The sequence below is a fragment of the Hyperoodon ampullatus genome, assembly GCF_949752795.1.
Source record: "Hyperoodon ampullatus genome assembly, chromosome: 19".
Classification (NCBI taxonomy): domain Eukaryota; kingdom Metazoa; phylum Chordata; class Mammalia; order Artiodactyla; family Ziphiidae; genus Hyperoodon; species Hyperoodon ampullatus.
In genome coordinates, this window is record NC_136932.1 from 47,759,477 (window position 1) to 47,785,486 (window position 26,010).

General features: G+C 36.1%; 1 protein-coding gene across 2 annotated transcripts in view; it reads left to right on the forward strand.

Annotated features, from left to right (window-relative positions):
* Positions 1-307: 307 nt before the first annotated feature.
* The window catches only part of SUZ12 (SUZ12 polycomb repressive complex 2 subunit), a gene marked incomplete at both ends in the record, with an annotated part of 38,048 nt that continues 12,345 nt past the window's right edge, over positions 308-26,010 (forward strand). The window contains 8 exons of one of the 2 annotated variants that reach the window (XM_079726200.1): positions 308-581; positions 2,905-2,951; positions 3,036-3,100; positions 8,081-8,149; positions 17,947-17,996; positions 21,441-21,526; positions 23,303-23,534; positions 24,664-24,757. In XM_079726200.1, coding sequence (XP_079582326.1) covers positions 308-581; positions 2,905-2,951; positions 3,036-3,100; positions 8,081-8,149; positions 17,947-17,996; positions 21,441-21,526; positions 23,303-23,534; positions 24,664-24,757 — 917 coding nt within the window. The remainder of the gene's footprint in view (positions 582-2,904; positions 2,952-3,035; positions 3,101-8,080; positions 8,150-17,946; positions 17,997-21,440; positions 21,527-23,302; positions 23,535-24,663; positions 24,758-26,010) is intronic. The other variant, XM_079726201.1, reaches the window with a different exon arrangement.

The window sequence follows — 26,010 nt, forward strand, 5'->3', positions numbered from 1 at the left end:
GCTGGGCGGCCGGGCGGCGCGCGCTCCCGCCGGCCAATCAGAGCGCCGGGCGGGGGAAGTGGGCGGAGCAAGGCCAGGCTAGGGTGAGCGGTCTCCCGAGCGGAGCGGGGCTCTCAGGAGGAGACACTTTTTTTTTCCTCCCTCCTTCCCTCCTCTCCTCCTCCCTTCCCTTCCCCTCTCCTCCCCTCTCTCCTCCTTCCCCCCTCGGTCCGCCGGAGCCTGCTGGGGCGAGCGGTTGGTATTGCCGGCGCTTACTCTCCGGGGCCGCCCGGCGGGTAGCTGGCGGGGGGAGGAGGCAGGAACCGCGATGGCGCCTCAGAAGCACGGCGGTGGGGGAGGGGGCGGCTCGGGGCCCAGCGCGGGGTCCGGGGGAGGCGGCTTCGGGGGTTCGGCGGCGGTGGCGGCGGCGACGGCGTCGGGCGGCAAATCCAGCGGCGGGGGCTGTGGAGGCGGCGGCAGTTACTCGGCCTCCTCCTCCTCCTCCGTGGCGGCAGCGGCGGGGGCCGCGGTGTTACCGGTGAAGAAGCCGAAAATGGAGCACGTCCAGGCTGACCACGAGCTTTTCCTCCAGGCCTTTGAGAGTGAGTGTGATGAAGGCTTTGAGGGCAGGAATCCCCACTCTTGCAGCGTTAGGGGGCCGGGACACTCGTGCTGGGACCCCTTTCCTCACCGGGAGTCGGTTTGATTCGGGAGTGGAGGGCGAAATTGAGGGGGCCGTTCCGCCTTCCGGGGTTACGGCTCGAGGGGGCCCGAAGTCTAGGGCCTTTGGAGGAGGTGGACTAGGGGGTCCAGGTGAGGTTCGTGCCTCCCCGAAGATTTACACGCGAGCTGAGGCATGGGGCCCCGCGTTGAGAGCAGGCTGCTTTTTAGGTGGGGAGGTCACAGTTGGACTGTACAGTTGGATCTACCGTCAGATCTCAGGACTAGTTCTTGCTTTCTTTCATGCCTTCCGTACTATAGAAGTACAAGGCTGTCGGTTGTAGGTTTAGAGGAGCAAAATTAAGCCTGTGAAGAGAGGAGTGCAGTAAAATCGACCCAATTGTCATTAGTCTGAAATGCCTTCGCACTAACTTGGTGCATTAACATGGCACCTTTTGATGCTCTGCATCTTTCACATCTTTCCACCCGTTTCATGGGTACGTAAACTGAGACAGGCAGTGTTTAAGCATCTTATTTCTCTCTAGACGATTTCGGAATTCTGCCCGTTTGTAGTTGTCTTAATTTCGGGACATTTTCTGATGTCAGTTTCTGTTTTTAAGGTCTGTTTCGAGGGCAAAGCTACGACTTAATTTGGGAAGGGGGGCAAGGTGTCTGGAAAGAAACAATAGAATATATAAGAAATGTCATGACTATGAGTAATTTGAACTGTTCTTTAATGAATACTACATCCTGATTGTTTTCCTCTTTGCTTTTGTATGGATGTTGTAATTTGGATGCTCTTTTACAGCTAGATATCTTACAGAGACTTGAATAAACTCAGCTCTACCACTCAATGTCTTTATTTACAATTTTTTTGTGACATATGTTAAGGACATGGTATCAGCTGTTCTTGGAAAGATGTATTACGTTGTTTAATACCCTTCTTTCATTCTCTCTCATTAGTGCTTCATGAAATTCTAATTGGAATTTAATACAAGGAATTTCGGTTTTTATTGAAATTAGTATTTAACCTGCTTGAGAAAGATTCACATTATTCTAGCGTTTGCTCAATATACTTTCAGAAATCTGGAGAGGCTTTCAGTTGGAAATATGGTGGAGAACTAAAGCACAGTTATGACAGTAAACATACGTGTTTGCAGCCTTTCTAAAACATCTCATCTCCTTTTAGTTTATTTGAAACTAAAACTAAGCTAACTGAAGATTAAGTGGAAATTTAAAAAATTCTTTCTAAATGTGAGAAGACAAATCCTGCAAGAAAGTTTTAGCTGTTTTGCTTTTTTGATGAGTCTACTTTAGAGAGATGAACTGTCATTAAGAGTTAGATATGGTCACAAAACAACTTGATTCTTCTCTGATATTGATCTTAGTTTCTGAGAAGTTTATATGCTTTGATGTATTTACTAATATAGTTAGTCATATTAGGTCATTTTTGTACTGCTTTATTTAAAGAAACATAATACTAACAGGTCATTAATGTAACTGGTATTATGGTACTTGTATGTAAAATATTTTCTATCTGTAACCTAAGTCCTTTATAACAGATTTTAACTAAACAGCATTAAAAACACTTTGGGAATCTATTATTTTAAAAATATGTGTTGAGGTAGTATTTACATACTGAGGTAATATTTACACTGAGCAAAATAGAAACTTGAACTATAACTAGCAATATTCATCGAAAATTTTAGCTAACTTATGTCTTGGATTTCACTTTGATTATATCTGTATTAGGACACCTATCTAGGTAACCGTTTTATTCCATTTCGGATGACTACTGTACAGATTTTTGAAAAGACCAGTTAAAAAGTGAACATTTTATTTTGTTATTTGGCTTCAATAAAGAGTTCTTTTACTGAATCCAACTACCTCATTTTAGCTACTTTTTAGAAGGCGATAGGTTATAAATAGTTTAAATTAACTAAGTTAAATGAATGTAACTACTTCTTTTCAGTTCTGCATACAGACTGGTTTAAAAATAGCTACCTTAGAAATGCAAGGTTTAAGAACTAGATTGTAGAGAAGCTTAAAGTAAATGTAGATGCATTTTGTGAATGTATGCTATAGATTGAATGTCTTTTGATCTAATTGTGCGTACTTATTTTCTTGATGTAAATATTCACTACATAGTTTCCATAATAGGTTATTGGTTTATATTGGTTATAACATGGGCTGGGTTGGTATTTTCTTAACAACTTAAGTAATGAGTAAATTTAGATAACTTTGGATTTTGTTTCTGTTACCTAGAACCAACGCAGATCTATAGGTTTCTTCGAACACGAAATCTTATAGCGGTAAGTAATCAACAAAATTTACTGATATTATTTTTTTCCTAGAATTTCACCTATTTAATTTTAATATTTTAACTTTTTTTATAGCCAATATTTTTGCATAGAACTCTTACTTACATGTCTCATCGAAACTCCAGAACAAACATCAAAAGGTACATTTTATGAATCTTATTTCAAGTTGTTCAAACCATGTTAAAATTTTGTTTTAAAGTATGATTTCTGATGAAAGATTAAATATGAAAACTGAGGTGAAAGAGTGAACTGGTTGCAACGTGATTTTTAATAGTATCATTTTTGTAAATCCCAGTTGATTGCCAGTTTTTTCCTAACAAAAATAATTTGGTAGTGGAGTAAATGAAGTGATTTTACTGACTAATGTTTTTTACTCTGTGCTAATAGTTATTTTCAAGTTTGGTAGAAGTTGAGGATTTAAATATTTACTAAAGGGCTCATGGGAATTATCTTTGATACATAAATTTAACAGTTAATGTCTGAATATTTCTTAAATGTTCTAACAATAAAGAATTCACTTCTATGATGATAGGTTCAGAAAGTCTCATTTTATATCTTTGGTGGTTGTCTTATTAAAAGGGAAATACTTTTGAAGTCAGTAGGAGGAATGTCTTTAAAAACTTCTTAACCTTAATCACCTAGTCTTAAAGTGGAATCCGAAGGTGTCAGCTTGTTTTTGCTTTGTAACATTTAACCATATATAATTATAGAATGGTAGTTTCTTGTTCTGCACCTATGATTATTTACTGAGCATATCAAGTGAACAGCTTTAAAGGAGAGAACCTCTACTAAGCATTTGGTATTGTTATAGTCTTGACTTAGTAAAACCATTAAGCTTTTCAATAAACTTTGAAACTAAACTCCTTTGGAGACTCCTACTGGTTATTAAATGAGCACCGCGTTTTTTACAGCGAGACATAGTTTAGCTTTGTAGATATATCTAGATGTATTTTGAAAGATTGAAACGTTAAAACTATTTGTCATCTGGTAATCGCTCTGAATCGAGAGAGAGAGAGAGAGAGAGAGAGAGAGAGAGCGCATTGCATTTAATGGGTGAAACCTGCCAGGTGCCTAAATAACTAGGAAGAAGGTGATGGATTAGGCAGCAGAATTATGTCAGCTCTTTACCTGTCTACTCTATGCCGGGATTCAGGAAACTTTTTCTCTAAAGGACCAGATAGTAAATATTTTAGGCTTTGTGGTCCAGGAAACGGAATTGAGGATATTAGGTAGTATGTAGGTACTTATACAAAAAGAGAAAATGAATATCAATGAATTTTTTTTATTGATGAAATTCAAAACATAATAATTGAGTGCAGTGGGTTTTTTTTTTCCTTTTCTTTTTTTTGGGGGGTGGTGGGGGGGGTTGCTGCGCGGCTTTCGGGAACTTAGTTCCCTGACCAGGGATTGAACCTCGGCCCTGGCAGTGAGAGCGCCAAGTCCTAACCACTGGAGCCAGGGAGTACAGTGTTTTATAATATGTGCCTACTAGTGAGAAATGTGGGATTCTTTTATTTTTGTGGGGTGGGAGGGATAACATTTAGCCTAATTGGGATTTAGAGTTAGTATTCTCTGTTATCAAATCACTTGCAAATGTTTTATCTGTAAAAACCATTCTTAGGTCATGGGCTGTGCAGAAACAGACAGTAGTCTGGATTTGGCCAATGGTCCATAATTTGCAGACCCTTGATTTACTCTATAAAACTAGGAGAATTTGATTAAGTAGTAAACTTTTTCTTTTAGTATTTTTAATATGGAAGATCAGTTACCATCTAGAGGGCTTCCCTGGCAGTCAAGTGGTTAAGACTCTGTGCTTCCACTGCAGGGGGCGCAGGTTCGATCCCTGGTCAGGGAACTCAGATCCTACGTGCTGAGGTGCGGCCAAAAAAAAATGTTTTTTAAGTACTGCAGTTATCATCTAGAATGCTGCCCGATTTTTTTTTTTTTTTTTTTTTTGCGGTACACGGGCCTCTCACTGTTGTGGCCTCTCCCGTTGCAGAGCACAGGCTCCGGACGCACAGGCTCAGCGGCCATGGCTCACGGGCCCAGCCGCTCCGCAGCATGTGGGATCTTCCCGGACCGGGGCACGAACCCGTGTCCCCTGCATCGGCAGGTGGACTCTCAACCACTGCGCCACCAGGGAAGCCCCCGATTTTAATTTTAAAGTGATAAAGTGTTTTCAAAATAAATTTGAGTTTAATCCATAAGTGGATTAAAAAATATACATCATATTTGTTTATTAGACTATTTGACTGCCTCGTTGTGGGATACATTTCTGTTGTCTGCTAATGAGTGGAGGCAATTTTAAAAGCATGGCAGTAGAAATGAACTTTCTTAATTTAGTACCCCTTAGGTAAAAAATTGTCCTTTTGGACAGTTTCGAAGCAGTTTTCCAGCCAAGAAACATATACATTCCATTTAGTTTACTTCCGTGTAAAAATGCATTAGGAATCACTTAATTCTTTTGTTGTATGCCTGGTGTATATAAGACAATAAGACTGATTTTTTTTTTTTTTTTTTTTTTTGGGTGGAAAAATTAATTACACTTTATTTTACTAAAGTCTAAGTGAAATTTAGTATTTTATTTGGCTATAAATTTAGGCAACAAACAACACTATTATGAGCAGTATCTATGACTATTATTACCAAAAGAATCCAAGATAGTTTCAAGCAAATTAAAACTTTTATGGAGATCTTGAAATACAATTTAAGGTCCCTGCTTTGCAATAATGGCAATTATTAGTAAATTACTAGATATTTTTATTTACTACACTAATAGAGAAGTGATAGATAATAGATCAGTCAATCAATCAATAGAAAATAGAGACAGGACTATTTCAATATGATGTTTATAATTCGATGTAATTCACTTTAGGTATTTAAAAACATCATTCTGAGAAGATGGTCCATAGACTTCACCGGAATGACAAAAGAGAATAAGACTGATTTTTAACAAATTATACTACAACTTAATATCTTCAAATGAGCACTGTCCTTTTCAAAGTAGTTGGTGACTTTGGAAGGTGATGAATTCAGCCCAGTGATTGTGGTCTTTGTTCCAAATGTTTTTGGAACTGCTTTTACAGAATTGCTTTTAGTACAATCCCTTTGCTCAGAATGTTTTTGGAACTCCTTTTGTACTGTTACACAACAACATAATATTCATTGTTGGAGTACACTTATCACTCGTTTTGAAGTTGTACAAGCAGGTGTAACATTAAATCTGATATATTTGTTAAACTTGCCTTTTACTTTAGTTGCACTTCATAGAGGTATTCAGATTCTGTAGGCTGACACTACACTGGCACAGTGGAAATACTGGTGAGGACAACGGCATCTTTTATTGAATCCATTTTAGTAGGTTTTATGTAAGCTGTTTCTGAATACTCCCCAAAAAATTTCTTGAATTTTAAGAATATTCTCCTTTATGATGACCTTTTGATAAGTATTTCCCTTGTTAAATCTGAGCTATAGTAACAGTACCTTTCTAAAGAAACAGAAATACTTGGTGTTGGGAGGTGGGGCTGCTTTTGTATAGTTGCCTATGCAGTTTGTTTTGTTTTTCCTGAGGAATGCTGGGTTACCTGTATGATCTATTCAAATGGTTGTTAATATTCAGTTTTCCTATGTACAACTCCATAAAGTTGGAAGAGGTGAACCTTGTGACCTACAGTCTTAACTTTTCTTCCTACAGACAGGGTTTCTTCTTAATCCTTACACAAAGATAAACATATTATTCTAAAAAGTTTTCAGTAACTTTACAACCCTCCTCAGTAGTACATTTCAGTATTTATACCGAAAAGATCTTTGTAACTAGCCTAAAAGAATCCTACATTTTTCTTCTTCTCTCTTATCTATGGAGATTGAAAATGTATTGCCTGCCATCCTTCATAAAGTACTCCTTACTATGCTTTATTGGGTGAAACTTTAATATTGAGGTTTTCAGTAACTCTGAAGGTAAAGAGAGAAGCTTTTTTATAAAAATCTTTTGTTAATGGAGGCTGTTGATTCACCTGAAATATAGATCGTATCAATTCTGCTGTTCCTATCAGTGTTTTACTACAATATATTTACATTAACATTTCTCTACTGATAATTTTTATTTTAGTAATTGAGTACAATAGCTGTTTTTGAGGAATAAGCATATTAGTCATTTCTAATATCTGAATTCAAATTTTACAAGAATACATGAATCTTTCCAAGTTCTAAATTTGAAGGAAATATATGAGTATAAATAGAAATATTTGTTTCCAGTTAACATACATGGGTCTAGTTTTCCAGCCTCTAGAAAATGTATATAGTCGAGCACCTTCAGAACTAAGATGAGGCTTGTTTTAGAATCCAGTCATTCTTAAAATGCTTGCTAGGGGTGTGGTTATTCTTAATATAAGCTTCTATATTATTGGAAATTACTTTTTTCTCTTAAAGTTGTTAAGTTAAAAGCTGATAATTCTGTTATGATTTGATGGGTATGTCCTTTAAACTTCAAATTTTTTTCATGATGGTGACAACCATCTCTTTAAAATGACATACTTAACTTTAGCCATTGCTGCTAATCTTTGAGGGTGTTTTACTAACTTCATATTTGTTTTATGGAATATCCATATTTGTCAGGTTACTTAATGGAAATATGAGTGTTTCAAAATATACATAATTTGCATTTGTTTGGCTCAGTCCAACAAATGCTTGAACACCTACCAAGTATAAGGCAATATGCCAAGCACTATGTGGCTTTCCTTGAAGAAAACAAATCTCTGCCCTTCAGGAGCTAATAATCTAGTAGAAATAAAATATTGATGCAAGTTTCACATTTAGGAGACTAAATGTCAAAATAAATGTAAACCAAGTGCCATAGGTAGGGAAAAATCACTCTGGTTTGGGAATAATTACAAAAGGTTTCGTGGAAAAGTTAGCATTTGAGATGGGACTTGAAGGCTTGTTTGCTGTATTACAACATACACTGTCTGGATAGTATTCATTGTTACGGCTAACCATCCCATAATTTATCTTATTATAAATAAAATCAGATCTCCAACTTGCCTATTATAGTGACAATAAAGTGTAATTTGTTTGTTTTTCCCAGTTGAGAAGTGATTATTTTGTTTATCTGTTTCTTCCAGGAAAACATTTAAAGTTGATGATATGTTATCAAAAGTAGAGAAAATGAAAGGAGAGCAAGAATCTCATAGGTAAGATAACCTATAAGTTTACATTAAGTGACATACTTCAGGAAAGAGGAAAAAGTACAGTGATCATTTTCCTAGTGATCACCTCAATATTGTAAGGAGCTAGAATGAACCTTAGATGTCAGTTGGTCCAAACTCATTCACAAATCAGGGATTACTTCTGTAGCATCCCTGGCAGAGAATCAGTTCTTAAGCCTCATCTTGAATATCTCTAATGCTGGGAACTCACTGTTTTCTAAGGCAGTTCTGTTCATTATTGTTTTTCTCTGCTACCAATTTCTTGCATTCTGAATCAAAGTTTTTGTAACTTCTGTAGTTAGTATTAATCCTACTCCCTCATCTAAAGAATGATGGAGACTCATTTATTTTTATTTATTTTTATTTATTTATTTTTCTGTGGTATGCGGGCTTCTCACTGTTGTGGCCTCTCCCGTTGCGGAGCACAGGCTCCGGACGCGCAGGCTCAGCGGCCATGGCTCACGGGCCCAGCCGCTCCGCGGCATGTGGGATCTTCCCAGACCAGGTCACGAACCCGTGTCCCCTGCTTTGGCAGGCGGACTCTCAACCACTGCGCCACCACGGAAGCCCCAGAGACTCATTTTTTATGGTATACTCAATGTATACACTAGGTGCTGTGCCAGGTGCTTCACAACATCACATCTCTTCTAAGTAATCATCTACAATTCTGAGAGAGGCTCTCTCTTTTTTTTTCCCATCTTGTCCTTGCTCTTATTTACATCTTTCAGGCAAAATATTCTTAACTTTAGTTTATATTTGAAATATGTTTATCACATGATAGTTTCAGAAACCTGGCCCTTTGGATGGAATCTTATTGTCTGTTTTCACATGTGTTACCCAGAACTAATCCCTAAATGTTCTGACTAGCCTAATATCTGCCTAGGCTACACAGTATGCTTCCATTCCTCGACAGTATGCTTCTATTTATTCTTTCATATGTAAACTAAAGAAAGTTGAATATTATTCTAAAGAGAACCAGGGACTTGGGTGGTATTTGTTTATTCATTGACTACTTTTAGGAAGAATGTAGAACTAAAAATACTAGATATAAAAAAAAATGGAATTGGGAAAATTGCCACATGGATTTTTCTTTTTCTCTTGAAGTTTTAAATCATATCTTACCAATTTAGATAGGATGTACACTGACTTAATGATGCTTCATTTATGCTTTCTCTTTTTTTTTTTTTTTTTTTTTTTTTTTTTTTTTTTTTTGCTGTATGCGGGCCTCTCACTGTTGTGGCCTCTCCCGTTGCGGAGCACAGGCTCCGGACGCGCAGGCTCAGCGGCCATGGCTCACGGGCCCAGCCGCACCGCGGCATGTGGGATCTTCCCGGACCGGGGCACGAACCTGCGTCCCCTGCATCGGCAGGCGGACTCTCAACCACTGCGCCACCAGGGAAGCCCTGCTTTCTCATTTTTGTGACTAGTATAAGATGTCATTTTTCAATTGCTTTTATTTTAAGTTCGCCTTTTCAATTAGATTATTTTGTTACTGGAATTTCTTTATTGCATTTAAAAATTTTTGTATCAGTATCTCGCAGTCTTGTAGGACTGAAGTGTAATTTATATTTCCATATCTAGGCGATCTTGATTTGTAAATAAACTTTGATAGTCCATTCCCAAATCTTTACCTAATCTATTATTGCCCAAGGAATACCTTACAATACAGGTTTATAAAGACTGAGAATATTCCCAGCTATGCACTCTCTATTCTTTGCTTGAATTTCTATTCCAGATATTGACTGTTCACCTACCCTGGACAGAGCTTTTGGGATCTTCAGGGCCTTTTTAACTTAAAGTATAAAGCTATAGTCAGAGCCTGATCTGACATCCTCACTTCTTTTCTCCTAAACACCTTAATAGTTTGCTCTCCAGGTCTTTCAGGGCTCATGTGAGAAGGAAGAATGAACCAAGAAGAAGAAAACTTGACCCTTTTCTTCATCTTTCCCATCAGGGTTCCACCTTCATCCCTGCTAAACCTTACTACTATCTCCTTGTGACACTGGCTTTGATAAATATTACAGAACTTCCTTTATAATGTGTGTTGTGAGGAAGATAGATTATACTGGTCAGTTCTCTCTGAATAATCACTCACCCAATAATTTTATTTCTTTCGACCCAGTGTGTTCAGTAGCTAGGCCAGTACTATAAGAGGGGTATTGTTAACCAACTCACAGAAACATCAGAGGGTTGCATCGAATTCCTGCTTGTAATTTTGAAAAACAACTTTTTCATTCTTTAGGATCTAGCTGGGACCAGTAAGTTGGTCATTTCAACACCCAAGATCTTTTTTTTTTTTTTTTTTTTTTTTTTGAAACAGACCTAACTCTGTTGGAGTTGACCATGCTTATTTAATACCCAGTGAGGCACTTTAGGCCCAGGAGGTACTGAGTTACTGTACTAGGTGCTTCAACCACCCCCCTGGCCCCCATCTTTATGAATGTTTCATTGTTGCTCCCCGAGTCACTAAAATTAATTGAGAAATTGCTTCATTTTAAGTTTACCCCCAAGGCCCTATATTATTAAATTTCTTCAGTGTATTTCTCATCTCAAATTAAGCACAGTTGGTTTAGTAGACCAATAGGTCTACTAAACTTATCACTTAGGATTGTAAGAAGTTCTCTAGACACCAGTATATAATGCCAGCATTGTAAAACTTTACTTGTAAAATCTATGGGCAAATTCTCTGAGAGAACAAAATAAACCTTTGTTGTTCCATGTCGTTAATTAGTAGATGTTAAAATCTTAAATCATATACAAAAAGGTATTTCCATCTATATTTTTATTCTTTACCATCTCAAACATAGAGATCTTGTTCAGTTTAATTGGATCCTGGGTCTGTTCAGTAGCTACTATCTGGATGTCTTCCACTGGAACTCATGTTCTTTTAGTACTTCCACAGTTTTAATGTCTCCACTCTCAAACCCAATGTACTTCATTCTCAAAGTTCCAGGAGAATATCAAGCTACCCCAAATTACTATAGTACTACAGCCCAAAGCTTAGAACAGTCAAATGCCTGACCTGTTTATGACAGTTGTAGTGACTTATAAACAAAACCAAATTCCTGGCATTGTCTGTGCAAAATAAAGTTGGTGTCCCAGGATCTTTTTTGTGTTTTATACTCTAGATCTATATTTGTCTTGCTTGTCGCAGATAATGGCAGAAATTTATTAGGGGAAGGAGCCGATAGAAGAAAGAAACATGGGACATTTTATGGTTTTCACTTCTTTAAGGTATCCAATTGTGACAATAGACCAGAATTGCATTTGTAACCTTAAAACTCAACCATAACACCCACCAACTATGAAGATGGTTTCTTTTCTTGAACAGTGGCTTCTGAAACTCCACAACAATTAGCAAATTTTAGAAATTCATAGTGGTCACACTATTTGACCAGGTTTTTCACATAGTCTAGTGACCAAACCTTTAGTCTCCAGGTTTTTCCTAATCTTTCTCCTTGCTCTTTTGGTGTGGTTATGTATATTTAAAATATCTTTATTTTGTTTTTAGGATTTCTGATATAATGCCCTATATTCTATCTTCTCCGTCTCTTGTTTCTGGCATGCCAGTATATTGTGGGTTTTGAATTTATTTTGAGTTTTGACCAAGCACCATGGTTTATTGGTATAAATCTCTGATCTTTGTGTAGTTTTCTGTTCTAGCAGGATCCCAGGGGGTCTCTTGGGCTATTAATCCTACCAATTTTGGAGTTCTCTAGTCATATCTCCTGTCTTCTAAGTGCATCTCCACTGACTGAAAGGTATCATGAAAAGATTCCCAAATTGGAATTGCTTCCAAAAGTATTTCCTGTGGTCAAATTAGAAGCATTTCCACTTAATCATTTTCTGTTCCTGGTCCACTGTTAGTAGCTGGAGAAATCCCCTCCAAAGGTAACTGAACTAGAACATCTACTAGATATATTTTCAAACCTATGTTTTTAGTAGGTTGATAAGGTAAAGTACCTTTCATCACTTTTTGTTGTTGTTATTACAACCTAAACTTTTGAATTAGTAATCTTCCTTTTATCATCTTTTTGTACTGTAACAAAGTTTGGGATTTTTTTTCTGGGATTCCCATTTCCTTAGTGTACCATGACCCAGACACTATACTAAGTCCTAGGGGATATAATGATGAGCAAAACAGATGAAGACCTTGCCTGTATGGAACTTATCGGCATTTAGGAGAAAAAGACATGATTGTATAATAAATATAATTATAAAATAAGTGCTGGGAAAGAAAAATGCACATAGGGAAACTATGGGTATATAAAGCAGGAGAATCAGCTCTTGTTTGAAAGTTGGATTTGGGAACAGTGATGTTCAGTGAGAGCTGAGATTTGAAACATGAATATAGGAGTAAAATGGGGATAGAGGGTGAGCAGATAGGTGATTCTCGATAAAGGGAATATTATACATAACCTCATTTGAGGCCAGAGTCGCTGACTAGAGAGAGTAGGGAGAGTGACATTTGATGAGGCTAGAGCAGATGGCCATGACCAGATAATGCAGAGCTTCGTAGGCTATTTAAGGATGTTGGTCTTTATCCTAAGAAAGCCATAAATTATTTTAAATAGATATATTGCATTTATGGTGTTTCCCTAGCCACCTCTTTTGCAGATATAGCTGCATTTTTAAAACTTCAAGCTGCTTCTTAAGTTGATTGTCTTTTCCACCATAATAAGATCTGATGTCTTCCTCCCCTTTCTCTTTTTTTTTTTTAACAGTTCCGTCTTGATTGTAAGTTTTGAAGTTGTTTTCAAATCAGCATTTTTTCAAACTTAAGTTTTGTTCGTTTTTCAGAATCTGGGCCATAGATTTCTTTGTACATACCTACTCCTGAAGATGCCTTATCATTCACCACTGAACGTATAGGATTCTTAAAATCTTAAGTATTTAAGAACAAATTTTTTTTCCCCAAAACAATCATATCTCTATTGACTTTCTTTTTTCCTGAATGCAGTGGCTGTTTTTTCACTCTTAAAGAAAATAAACAACTTTTAGAAACAGCTCGATGCATAGTCTTTGGGGTGAAGCAATATACTAATTATGAACACTAGTCATCTTAACATTTACAGTTTTCATATATATTATGTATATGTATACATATATACACTATATAATGAGGCCAGATATAATGAGCCCAGATAGGAACAAATTTTTTAAATGTTCCTTCTTGTATAATCTTTGGCTTTACAATAATCCCTTTATGTTCTGTCTAGGATACTTCTGGGAGGTGATTCATTTATATGTAATGGACTCCCACCCCTCATTCAACTTTATCTTCTCACTACAAAGTGTTCTCATCCTTAGGTCTGAACCTGGAAAGAGACATTGGATTCCAGAATAATGGGCTTGATGCAGTCACCAATTCCTCAGCTTTATAATACATCATAGCATGAATGTAACAGTGTAGATGCCAAATAGCTTATCATCACACTTGGGCTATTTTGAGGTGATACAGCCATGACCCTAGAAATGAAGCCTTACACCTGCCACTATGAGATTAATGTGTACAAATTCAAGGTACAAATCTTGGTTTCTTTCCTGCATAAAAATGTTGGTCCTTCTGTGGGATCTGGCTGTTCTTAAAATTTGAGTTTCCTCTCATCTCAAAATGTTAGTCCCTTATGAATTTAAATTTACTTAACCTTGTTCTGCAGACTTCTTTAGAATTGTCAGGTACTTGTGTTTAGAATCTTATCCCCAAATTTCACATTCCCCCTCTAGTTTCCTATTGCCATATTGCTTGCTTCCTAAGATACGGATAGGGAACACATCACAAAGGTGAACCAAATCCTTATCTGATATCTTATCTTGATCATCTAAGCTAGATCCTTTGCTGCCTAAAACTAAATAGGCCTGACCATGTTTCTTTCTTCCCTTCTTCTCATTCCCTTCTTCTGATCCAGTTTAACCAATTAAGATGTGGACACAGTAGCCACAAGAGAGGGAAGAGGGTAAATCAGAAAGGGAAAGAAAACTGCCCTTTTTCCTTGTACTCGGCCATCAACTAGGCCTCATTGTTACATTTTATTCTAGGTACATATCAAGAGTGTTTACTTTTAGGAAGGGAAGGAGGAGGGGAAATTGTGCATAGCAAATCACATTCCCGTTTGTTTTTTAAGTTGGTAAATTGAAATTTGGAATTCCTTTTCTCAAAGAAACATTATAATGGTGGCTGAATGTGCTTGCCATCTTATTTAACTTATGTAGCAATTAAAACTGTGTCTCAGACCATCCTTTGGCGACCTTTTTGTTTGTTTCTAATTTCCAGTCTTTTGTAGATGGATACTTTTGTAAATGTACTGATCACATACTTGGATGTTATGGCAATGTTACGTTTTTATGAAAGTGGTTAAAGTCTTATTCTCAACTTCTTGCCTTGTTGTGGAATGGTAACAGTTTCCCGAATGACCTCAGTTTGCAGACCACGTTTTGAATAACACTAATTTAAAATATTTTCTGGGGTAGATCAATGCAAAGTATTTCTGTCATTTCACAGTTGGAACTTAGAATCGCATTCCCTATAAAAACAATGTAAATAATATTATAAGTACTACAGTATAATGGGTTCTGATCCCTAACCTTAAAAATCTTATTACTCTAGGGAGGACATCATTATCCTTTTGAAAATCATTTGTTGAGTGCCTTTCTGTAAGAGACTGCTAGGTGCTAAGGACACTGATATGTCAAAAGAGAATGTGTGTGAAAAAATTGTGACAAAAAAGTGGTAAATACAAGTGCTTGTAAAGGAAATTAAGCTCTGGGATGTTTGGGGATGGGTCTTTGTAGAAGAGGGAGAGGGTATTTTGATGGATTGTTTAGTATTTTATCCAAGCCTCACAATCTTGAGAGAGGTTATCTCATTTTATAGATATCAGGTCACAGCTAATAACTGGAGCCAGAATTCAAGCTTGGATTTTGTCATCCTATTCTACTTTCCTGTATATGGCTTTAGTAGAGGTAAAAAGGAATGGGAACCATATTACAGACAGCAGTTAGACAAAAGATTTCGCAGTTGGGGACCCATTAGAAAATTGGAGAAAGGAATGATTCATACAAAATCACTTTAAGAAAATTTACCTGGCCTTAGTATGTAGGTTTAACTGAAGCAACTAAGAATAGGATAGAGTGGGCTTCCCTGGTGGCGCAGTGGTTGAGAGTCTGCCTGCCGATGCAGGGGACACGGGTTTGTGCCCTGGTCTGGGAAGATCCCACATGCTGCGGAGCGGCTGGGCCCGTGAGCCATGGCCGCTGAGCCTGCGCGTCCGGAGCCTGTGCTCCACAACGGGAGAGGCCACAACAGTGAGAGGCCCGCGTACCGCAAAAAAAAAAAAAAAAGAATCGGATAGACTGGTTGTGACTAATGGATTATCTTCTAACATGGAAACTGTAGAATATTTCTTTCAGTTTTGTTTTGGAGTTTCCCCAATTCTGCATTGTAGATTACATTTATGGAACAGTTTTGATAGGAAAATGCCAATTATCTTTTAGTAAAATGGCATGTAGATTTCATAGATGGTAGATATACTTTTTAAAAATCAACTTTGGGTATAATTAACATTCAATAAAGTACACTCACCCTAAGTATATTGTTTGAGTTTTGACAAATGTATGCATTCGCACAAGCATAACCACAATTAAGATATAGAACATTTTCATTACCTTGAAAAAGTCCTTTGAGCTCCTTTACAGTTGATCCCCTTAATGTACTTTTTTTTTTTCTTTTTTGTGGTACATGGGCCTCTCACTGTTGCGGCCTCTCCCGTTGCGGAGCACAGGCTCCGGACGCGCAGGCTCAGCGGCCATGGTTCACGGGCCCAGCTGCTCTGCAGCATGTGGGATCCTCCCGGACCGGGGCGCGAACCCGTGTCCCCTGCATCGGCAGGCGGACTCTCAACCACTGCACCACCAGGGAAGCCCTGTACTTTTTTTTTTTTTGAGGTATGAATTATATGCAGTCCAATTCACTCTTTGGTGTATAGTTCTGATGCATTCAGTCAGGTAACAACCACTACAATTAAGATAAACCCTACAGATTCCCTCATGCCCTGTTTATAGTCAACTCCCCACTCCGGCTGCTGTGGTTTTTTTTTTTTTGAAATGTATCTGATATGTGTCAGAAAGTAATATACACGAATTACCTGTTTTCAAGAATCCCATTTTCTTTTCTTTTTCTTTCTTTTTTTTTTTTTTAATGTTGGGGGTAGGAGTTTATTTATTTATTTATTTTTGCTGTGTTGGGTCTTCATTTCTGTGCGAGGGCTTTCTCTAGCTGTGGCAAGCGGGGGCCACTCTTCATTGTGGTGCGCGGGCCTCTCACTATCGTGGCCTCTGTTGTTGTGGAGCACAGGCTCCAGACGCGCAGCCTCAGTAGTTGTGGCTCACGGGCTTAGTTGCTCTGTGGCATATGGGATCCTCCCAGACCAGGGCTCGAACCCGTGTCCCCTGCATTAGCAGGCAGATTCTCAACCACTGCGCCACCAAGGGAAGCCCCCCATTTTATTTTCTTGATACTTAAGTTATAGTTGCTATTCTTAGTTTTTCCTTTCTATGTTTATGCTTTCTAACTCTGCTTGAACCCTTACACTTTTACTCCACCATAGTCATTTTGCTCTCTACTGGTATCCTAGCATACTTTTCTTAGTATCGTTCTAGAAATGCCCTTCAGGACCCCCACCCTGTAGTTTTTTTAGCATACACTTTCATAGATTACCTCACTAAGAAAATAGAGGCATCCTCACATCTTCTGTTGAAATATCTCACTTACCTCCTGTTTCTCTAAGAAGAAGAAGAGTCCTGGGCAAAGTTACAAAGCTAACCTCTTTATAGTATGTCCTCATTTCCAGTCATTACTTGTTCCTTAACGCTCTCTTGCCTCAAAATCTTTACATAACTCTTCCCCTCTGATTATAAGAATGCGTAGATTGTCACCATCATTAAAAAAAAAAAGTACCCTTTATTGATCCCTATTGCCCTTTTACTGCTATTTACTTTGATTCTGTAGTAAATTTCTTGAGTAAAAGTACTGCTTCCCTTTTCCCAACATCTGTTCTGGAAAGTTATGAATGGCTCCTGATCACGAGGTAGATTGCTCTTTTTCCAGTTTAAAGGTACTACAAAAGCCTGTTGATGTTTTTGCTTATTCTGTCCCAACTTAATAGTTTTTCCATTGGTAGTAAATATTTTTCAAAACAAAAGGATCATTATAGTTTATGCTTCCTTTTCATTGCTTCTAAAACTAAAAGTGAAAATGACAAGTTGAAACAGTAAATTACAAATCTATAGCAGATTTGTGATTGTGTATTTCATCCCTAATTGAAGTAGAAAGTGATGGTTCTGCATCATTTGTTAGGAGGCTGAAATTCTGTAGCTTGAAAATACTCAAACACTTTTGCCTGGATTCAGCTACCGTTTTGACGGGTGGGAAGGGAAACCCCCATTTTATAGGTAGCACACTAAAGCACAGTAAATTATCTTGCCTCTTATTTGGTGGTCTGTTTTTTTCTGCCTTGCTTCTTTGGTGTTTTTGTTTTTATTTGTGTGTGTGTGTGTGTGTGTGTATGTACGTATGTGTGTGTTTTTAATGTGTATAAACACAGTTTTGGGTGTCATACTTAACAGGGAGAGCATGGAGTCATGGGCTTGAACAGAGTTAAGAATTAGACAGCCAAATGTTTGTAAATTAGCTGAAGTAGCTTTGATTTCAGTGTTACATTTTAAATTTTAGGTTATTTTTATTACAGAATATTAAAGTGATAAAATTTTTTTGTTCTGTTTAGCTTGTCAGCTCATCTGCAGCTTACATTTACTGGTTTCTTCCACAAAAATGGTATGTACTTAAACATATTGGCATTCTAACAACAAAACACCTTTGTGACTGAAAAATAAAATTGCATGTAAATTCATAAAATTATATTTAATGGAAAAGATGTTGATGTTGATAATTTAATTTCTCTTTAGTGGATTTCTCCAACAGTTTCAATTATTGCTTTATTTGGTCAATGGTGGGATATGGAGGAGGTAACTTGCAACTCATTAAACTTTAAAAGTAGTAGTTCTTAAATTTTAGTGTGTGTAGAAACATTTTGACAGTTTGTTTGAAATACATATACCTGGACCCTACAGGGACTCAGATCTTGCAGGGTTTTGGTGGAGCTTAGGAGTCTGCATTTTAATAAAGCACCAAGGTAATTCAGAAGTTGGTTGTCTGAGGAGCAAGTTTTAAGAAACTCTGGCTTTAAAAAAAGAATGTGAGAAAAAAAAAAAAGAATGTCAATATATATGTGTGTAACTGAGTCACTTTGCTGTACAGCAGAGGTTGGCACAACGTTGTAAATCAATTACACTTCAATAAAAATAAATAAGAAACTCTGCCTTAAAAGTTTTTAAAAATTGTAGGTAGACTTTATACGTAAGGTTGTGTTCATCGCCTGGTTTTCTTATTGCTGTCTTGCTGTCTTGCTGTCTATTTAAGTTTTAAGTAGATTTTTTTAATTGTTAAAATAATCAGTGCTTTGTGGGATCATTCTTGAAGGTAAACGTTAGCTTCATCTGGCTCATATCTAAATAGATGAAATTCCAGCTCTTACCGCTCAACCGTACCTTTTAGGGCTCTAAGTATTGCAGTTTAAAAAATGCTGTGTAACATTATCTTACCCAACTTAGAGCCATCGTCTTTCCAAAGATCGTAAGTGGAAAATAATGGGAAGGACTTGTAATGAAATTAAATTTCGTAGATTTTTTTATTTCCAACGTTTTTCGAACTTTAAATTATAAAGACTTATGATGAGAATTGTAATTAATTGCCTTAGAACCTGGAATAGGTGAAGAGTCTCCTGAGTAGGACCCTTTTCTGCATATACATTTTGAGTATTTTTTTAATACAATAATAAGACAACTGAAACAACCACTGCTACCAATGGGATATATCAATGTGTTAGATATTACATAAAGAAAATTATATAGTCTTAAATGTTAATTCATTAAAAGAGGTGAAAGCATACTGGGTAAAGTTTCAGTTGGTTTCAGAATGGATAAAATGCCTCTAGGCTTGTCCATCTTAAATTTGTGTGTGTATCCTTTAATAATCATGTAATGGAATAAAACCTTTATAAGAAACAGGTCAAGTTGGTCATCCTTGGTATTGTTTAGTAAGAAACAAAGTTTAATAATAAGCAGAATGGTTATATTAGAACAGTTTGATAACTAGTCAGGTTTTCAATGTAAGAAATTTGAAGTCTGGTCATACATGTATTAGCAGCTAATGTAACTTTACTTCTAGTTTTGCCTTATATCTGGTCTATTTTTTTATATAGAAGTAACCTCAGTAGCATTTTCATATTTTTTTTCCTCCTAAATCATTTATAATCATCTTGTAGAGTTCATATTTCTAATCATTCATCATACTTGGTCTTCTGTGATACTTAAAAAGTACATGAGCTCTAATACTTTAGAAGCTTATAATTTGAATTTTATAGGTTTGTTAGCCCTTTGTTCTCAGGGACTTCTATAAAACATATAAATTATTCATCACTGAAATCATTGATGGGTATTAATAGAATAATACTTAGTAATTAATATTATTTGATTAATTAATAGTAATTGAATTTACTTGAATTAATTAGTTGAAATTAACTGGAACATGGTACGATAAACTTTTTTCCCATCTACATGACAAAAAAGTTCAAAAATTGCACAAATTCACTTGAACTTTATTTTCTTGATATTACTGAAGTAAATGAGAAAGTAAACTCTGTTGATACTTCTATTTCCAGAAAATAATTTCCCATTATAACTTTGAAATTAGTGGAAGTTGGAAAGAAGCAGATATATTGCCTCCCTTGTCTATTCAAGGTATATTCGTAGTTTTTTTTTAAGATATAATATTTTTAAGAAATCAGGATAGAAAAGCAACATCACAATCCCTAAAATATGATCATTTTTTCTTTTGTTTTTAAATGAAGACTTTTGTTTAGCAATTACTACTTGAGACTGCTTAGAATGAATACACAAAGATTATTAGGGTACTATTTTCATGGTGAGTATTGTTCAGAGTATTTTTGTTACTGCATTTTAGATATTCGGTTATTTTTTGGTATATTAAATTATTTTTATCCTGGATGCAACTTTCAAGAGACTGATTGAAATGTATTTTATGTATACACCCTGAGTAAGAAGAATGTTTTCAAGTAGAAAGAAGTATTGTCCAAAATCTCAGAACAAAAATTATTTTATTTCTGTATATGTTTATGGATTTATTTATAATATATGGAGAACTATATAGAAGTACATAGTAGTTTGATATATTAGGAACTTAATGATGAATGAATGATTAAATATTTAAGTTTTTTGGACTATTAATGCCTTTGGGATTAAAGACAAGCTGTAGGGAAGTATTCTGGAACCTTAATTTGCAGAAGCCTTTGTTAGTTCATTGATATAGAGAATATAGACTATTACTTTAAAATTAAATTTCCTAAACATTATAAACCAAGAGATTTCCCTAGGTAGTAAATAATATCTTGATTTTTGCTATCCCAGTTAGGCATGTAAGTTTTATGTTTAATATTTTTTGAAAACTTTTTTTAATCCCTTTGGTTATAAGTTTTGATCAAATCAAAGAGCCTTTTAGTGGGCTTCCCTGGTGGCACAGTGGTTGAGAGTCCGCCTGCCGATGCAGGGACACGGGTTCGTGCCCCGGTCCGGGAAGATTCCACATGCCGCGAGTTCTTTCCAACTTCCACGGGCCTGTGAACCATGGCCGCTGGGCCTGCGCGTCCGGAGCCTGTGCCTCGCAACGGGAGAGGTCACAACAGTGAGAGGCCCGCGTACCGCAAAAACAAAAAAAACAAGACAACAACAACAAAAAGAGCCTTTTAGTTTAAATATCTGAGCATTCAGAATGAAATGAAATATGTAAAATGGTAACCAGTTCAATTTAAATGTATCTTAAACTAAATAATTTTTCTAATAGATTTTAGAAGAAGGAAAAAAAAATTTAATGTTTATTTTGTGTGTTACCTCTCCTGAACTATTTCATTTGTGCTTTCTACTAAGAAGCCTTAACTGTATTTGTCAAATTTGAAACTGATTTTGGGAAAAAGGAATGAGTAAACTTCTGAGAAGACTTCATTATAGGAAGTCTTTTTTGTAAATTCTCAGACTTCTTAGGAAAATGAATACTATTTTTTTAAAAATAGATTTTAATCACTTCTCGGCCTTTTGGCTAAGATCAAGTGTAAAATCGATTTTAAAGTATTGATTTTCTATTTAGATAAGCCATCACAAAATTCAGAAAATGAACAAAATTCTGTTACCCTGGAAGTCCTGCTTGTGAAAGTTTGCCACAAAAAAAGAAAGGTAATGTATAGGATTATACTGGTAGATGAAATGGAATAATTTTTTTCATTGAATATGTTTATGCATATATATTGTTTATGCATATAAACCTTAAAAGCTTTTAAATATGTTGATGGCTGAATTGTAAAACTGATAACGTCTTTTGCCAACCTCCCATATCTTCATGTTTTTTCTAATCTGGCTGTAGGTATCTGCATAAAACTTTCTGTTACAGGAGTATGACAGTGAAGGGAAGAAGCTGTCTTTTAGCATCTTAGGACATAAATCATTTGCTTCCTGCCACTCCAGTCTCTTAGCTTATTTGTTTTAGCTATTTGTACACATTAATGTTTTAAATAAGGGCTAAGAGAGAGTTTTTTCCAAAAGGATTATCTTGTAACACTACTCTCAGGCAAAGAAATTTCTGTTTCTAGCATTATCAGCCATTAACTTATAAATATATTGCTTCAAATTTTTATTTATAAGATGAAATCATTTCACCATAGAAACAAGTATTATGGTGGTTAAATTTCCTGGGCAGCCCACCAAAGCCAACAGATATACTTTTAGTAGCCTTAAGTCCTTGGGTATTTTAAGAATGGGAGGGAATTCCCTGGCGGTCCAGTGGTTAGGACTTCATGCTCCCACTGCAGAGGGCCTGGGCTCGATCCCTGGTTGGGGAAGTAAAAGCCCACAAGCCATGTGGTGAGACCAAAAAAAAAAAAAAAAGGAATGACCTGTGTAGAGGTTCTGATTGCTCATGCTTTTCCAAAATCAATCACAGTAAGGTGCTATGGTGAAAACTGTGCTAGAGCATTGGTATGTAATAGACCAAGGTGATGGGAGACAGCAGTGTAAGTACGTATCAAAAACTCTATAAAGTTAGTTAATAATACTCCACGCTCCCACCCAACCCCCATACACAACAAGTAGTGATGTGAAAATTCAAGATAATATTATTATTTAGGCAAAAAAATGTGCCTGTAACTATAGTATGATCCTTATTGTGTTAAAAAAAATAATAGGCGTAAATGTTTCCTTCAAAGGATATATACAACCAATTGCTAATATTAGTCTTCTCTGGAGTATGAGACCTGGGGGGTGGAGGAGACTTTTATTTTTCTCATTTTATATTCTTGTAGAGCAGAATTTTAAGACCATAAGCATGTATTCTGTTTGTTTTTAAAAAGAAGTTACCTAAAATATGTACTATATTTTTTGTTAAAAAGGTCTTCTGCATCTTGCAATTTTTCAACTTTGCTCTTTCAGCATAACTCTAGTTATAGAATTACAGAACATTACTCATAAGATGATTAATGTTACTTCTTATAAACAATATATTTAAATATATGGATTTACTATTTCTCAGTGTTGTTGACAATGGGGTTATTGTAATAATCTTTTTCATTTCTAATAGTCCTATCAGTCATTTTATTAAAATAGAATATTTAAGGGGAAAAGATTAATTTACATGAGTTGTAATATTTTAAGCATGGTTTTAGTTCTATATTTCTAACTTAAAACTTTCAGATGACCATCAGCTAAATATTAGATACACCATTATATCATTATTTTCATTATATTGAGGATATCCTCAATTGTGCTAATATTTGAAAGATAGCTGATCCAAATTTTCTTTTTGCTTCATCACAATTTTCAGACGTACGGTTAGAATTTTAGCATGCCATTTGGAAATCGTGGCCTATACCATATTTCCTATAGCTGTGATTAGAGGTTTTATGGTAATTCTTACAATTGCATATGCATAAGTAAATATAATAATCTTTGCCTTTGCAGGATGTAAGTTGTCCAATAAGGCAAGTTCCTACAGGTAAAAAGCAGGTGCCTTTGAATCCTGACCTCAATCAAACAAAACCTGGAAATTTCCCGTCCCTTGCAGTTTCCAGTAATGAATTTGAACCTAGTAACAGCCATATGGTGAAGTCTTACTCATTGCTATTTAGAGTGACTCGTCCAGGAAGAAGAGAGTTTAATGGAATGATTAATGGAGAAACCAATGAAAATATTGGTAATTTTTATTTTAATAATTTTACTAGATTTTGTTGTTGGAGATTATTAAGGTGATCAGTGAAAATGATTGAACTAATACATCTTCGTAGTATTCATAATTGTGTACAGAATATTCCTTGTTTTAGTTATTTTCATAATTAGAGGAAAAATGGTGCCAAACTAGAAATAAACGCATGTGTTCTAATAGCATGGCCTTTATTTATTTGCAAATCTCTTATAGTCTAATGAGATAATTAATTTTATGGTAGATAGGCCTTGCTCTTAGGCTTTTGGCTATTGTGTTGTACTAGGTATTTAATCTGTAAAATTCTCATTGTATGATGAAACATTTCATGCAGCAAAAAAAATATATATATATATATATATATATATATATATATATATATTGAACACTGGATGGAAAAGACTGGTATTTAAATTAGTCTCTCAGCAAACAATGAATTCATTCCCCCCTCAACGTTTTATTGTGAAAATTTTCATACATACAGAGCAGACAAAAGAATTTGGTAGTGAACACCTATCTACCCACCACTTAGAGTCTACAGTTAACATTTTATTATACTTACCATACATCTATCCTTGTATCCTCCCAACAGTTCTGAATCCACCTTTGAGGTAATCATTCAAACAACATATAGGTGCTGGGGACACAAAGATGATAAAAAAATCCAGTCCCATCTTCCAAAGGCTCATAACCTAGAGTATGGAGATAAACATAAAATATAATTGCAGCTAAATGATATGTGGTATAATAGAGGTATTTGTGAAGTTCAGGGGAGAAGCACCTTGGAAGAAATAATCTTTGAGTCTTGAAGTATTCTTTGAAGTTCCTGGAAAGTAACCATGAATGAGGAGGGTTTTTTTCTCCTTGCCTAGAAATAAAGATCATTCTGAACAGAAAATAATATTTGCAAAAATGTGGGGTTAATAATGTCAATGAATATCAAAAAGTAAGGACATAAGGTTGAGACATAAAGTTGAAGAGTGTTTGGATATTATTATATTGTAACTTAAGTTTATTTGTACCTCATTTGGGATTAATGTAGTATGTTATGTGAAGGGACTATATATCATAAATATGTTTTTGCTTGAATATTTGATTCATGAGAAATGTTTGTCAAATTCAGATGTCAATGAAGAACTTCCAGCTAGAAGAAAACGAAATCGTGAAGATGGGGAAAAAACATTTGTTGCACAAATGACAGTATTTGATAAAAACAGGTAATGTTGATGGACAAGCAAGGCTCCCATGTTTTAGAAATGTTTTTATTTTGAAGCAGAATATAGTGGTGATACTATTTCTTTGCCTTTGTTTCTCTTTATTCTTATGGATGAAAAAACAAATTTGCAAATACTGAACTTTTCTCTTTATCACATAGAAAGCAATAAACACAGATGAGGAACTATTTGAATGGCTCAGTTAAGATTGTTTATTCAGCAAGTATTTTCTGAGTGTCTCTTCTTTGTCAGACATTGTTTTAGGCGGTGAGAAGGCAACAAAACCCCTGCCCTCATGGAGCTTAACTTCTAGTGGAGGAAACAGACACCACCCCCCAAAATTGTATCAACTAATGTCACTTAGTGGGAATGCTGTGAAGAAAAATAAAGAGAATAAATGGTGGTTTTGTAGAGAAAGCCTCTGAGAAAAGGTCATATTTGAGCAGAGACCCGAATAAAGTGGGCCCCATGCAAATCTTGAGATTATGTATTTACTAGAGTTAAGGAAGAAAAGTGTGTGTAATCATCATTGTGTGGCTCTGTGTGCATCTGGCACAGGGTAGCAAGGAACACTTGGATTTATAATCATCTCTACAGTTTTCATTTGGGAATGAAGCATCTTAGTGCCAGTAAAAGAACCTCTGGGAAGCAAATACAGCATTCTTTTTTGATAGGGTTGGAGGATGAAACCTATAATATGTCATGATTTCTTGTCCTAGGCTGCTCACTGGTAGTTAACACAGTTCACAGTCAGGTATAGGAGAAAGAGCCAAGAAAAGCAATTAGTGTGTTTCTCCTGCTCTTTAAAAAGTAAATTGTTGCTTTAATGTAATCCACTTATTAGCCACTAGGGTAAAGAAAGGTTATAGGGCTTTTAATGGGAAAGCAAAGGTGATTAGGAATAATGCCATGGATTTTGCTACCATATTGTCTTAGAATATACCACTTAATGTTGTTTAATGTTACTGGCAGAAACCAATATAGTGTTTTTTTTAAAGTCAGAAATTTGAATGTGGATCAAAAATTTAAATGGAGAACAACAGAAATATATATGCTAGGAGATAGGGGTTGTGTCTGTGGGAGAAGCAGTTAGGCTGCTGTTGCACACTGGGCTTCATCAGTGTTGGTAGATGTTCTGTATATTTTAGGCAACGTGAGGGGAGGGGTATATTATATTCTTTTAAGAATTCTTTCTACCTTATATTAACATACTCCTTGTACGTTAAAACAAAAAAACTGCTTTTTAAAAAAGTACC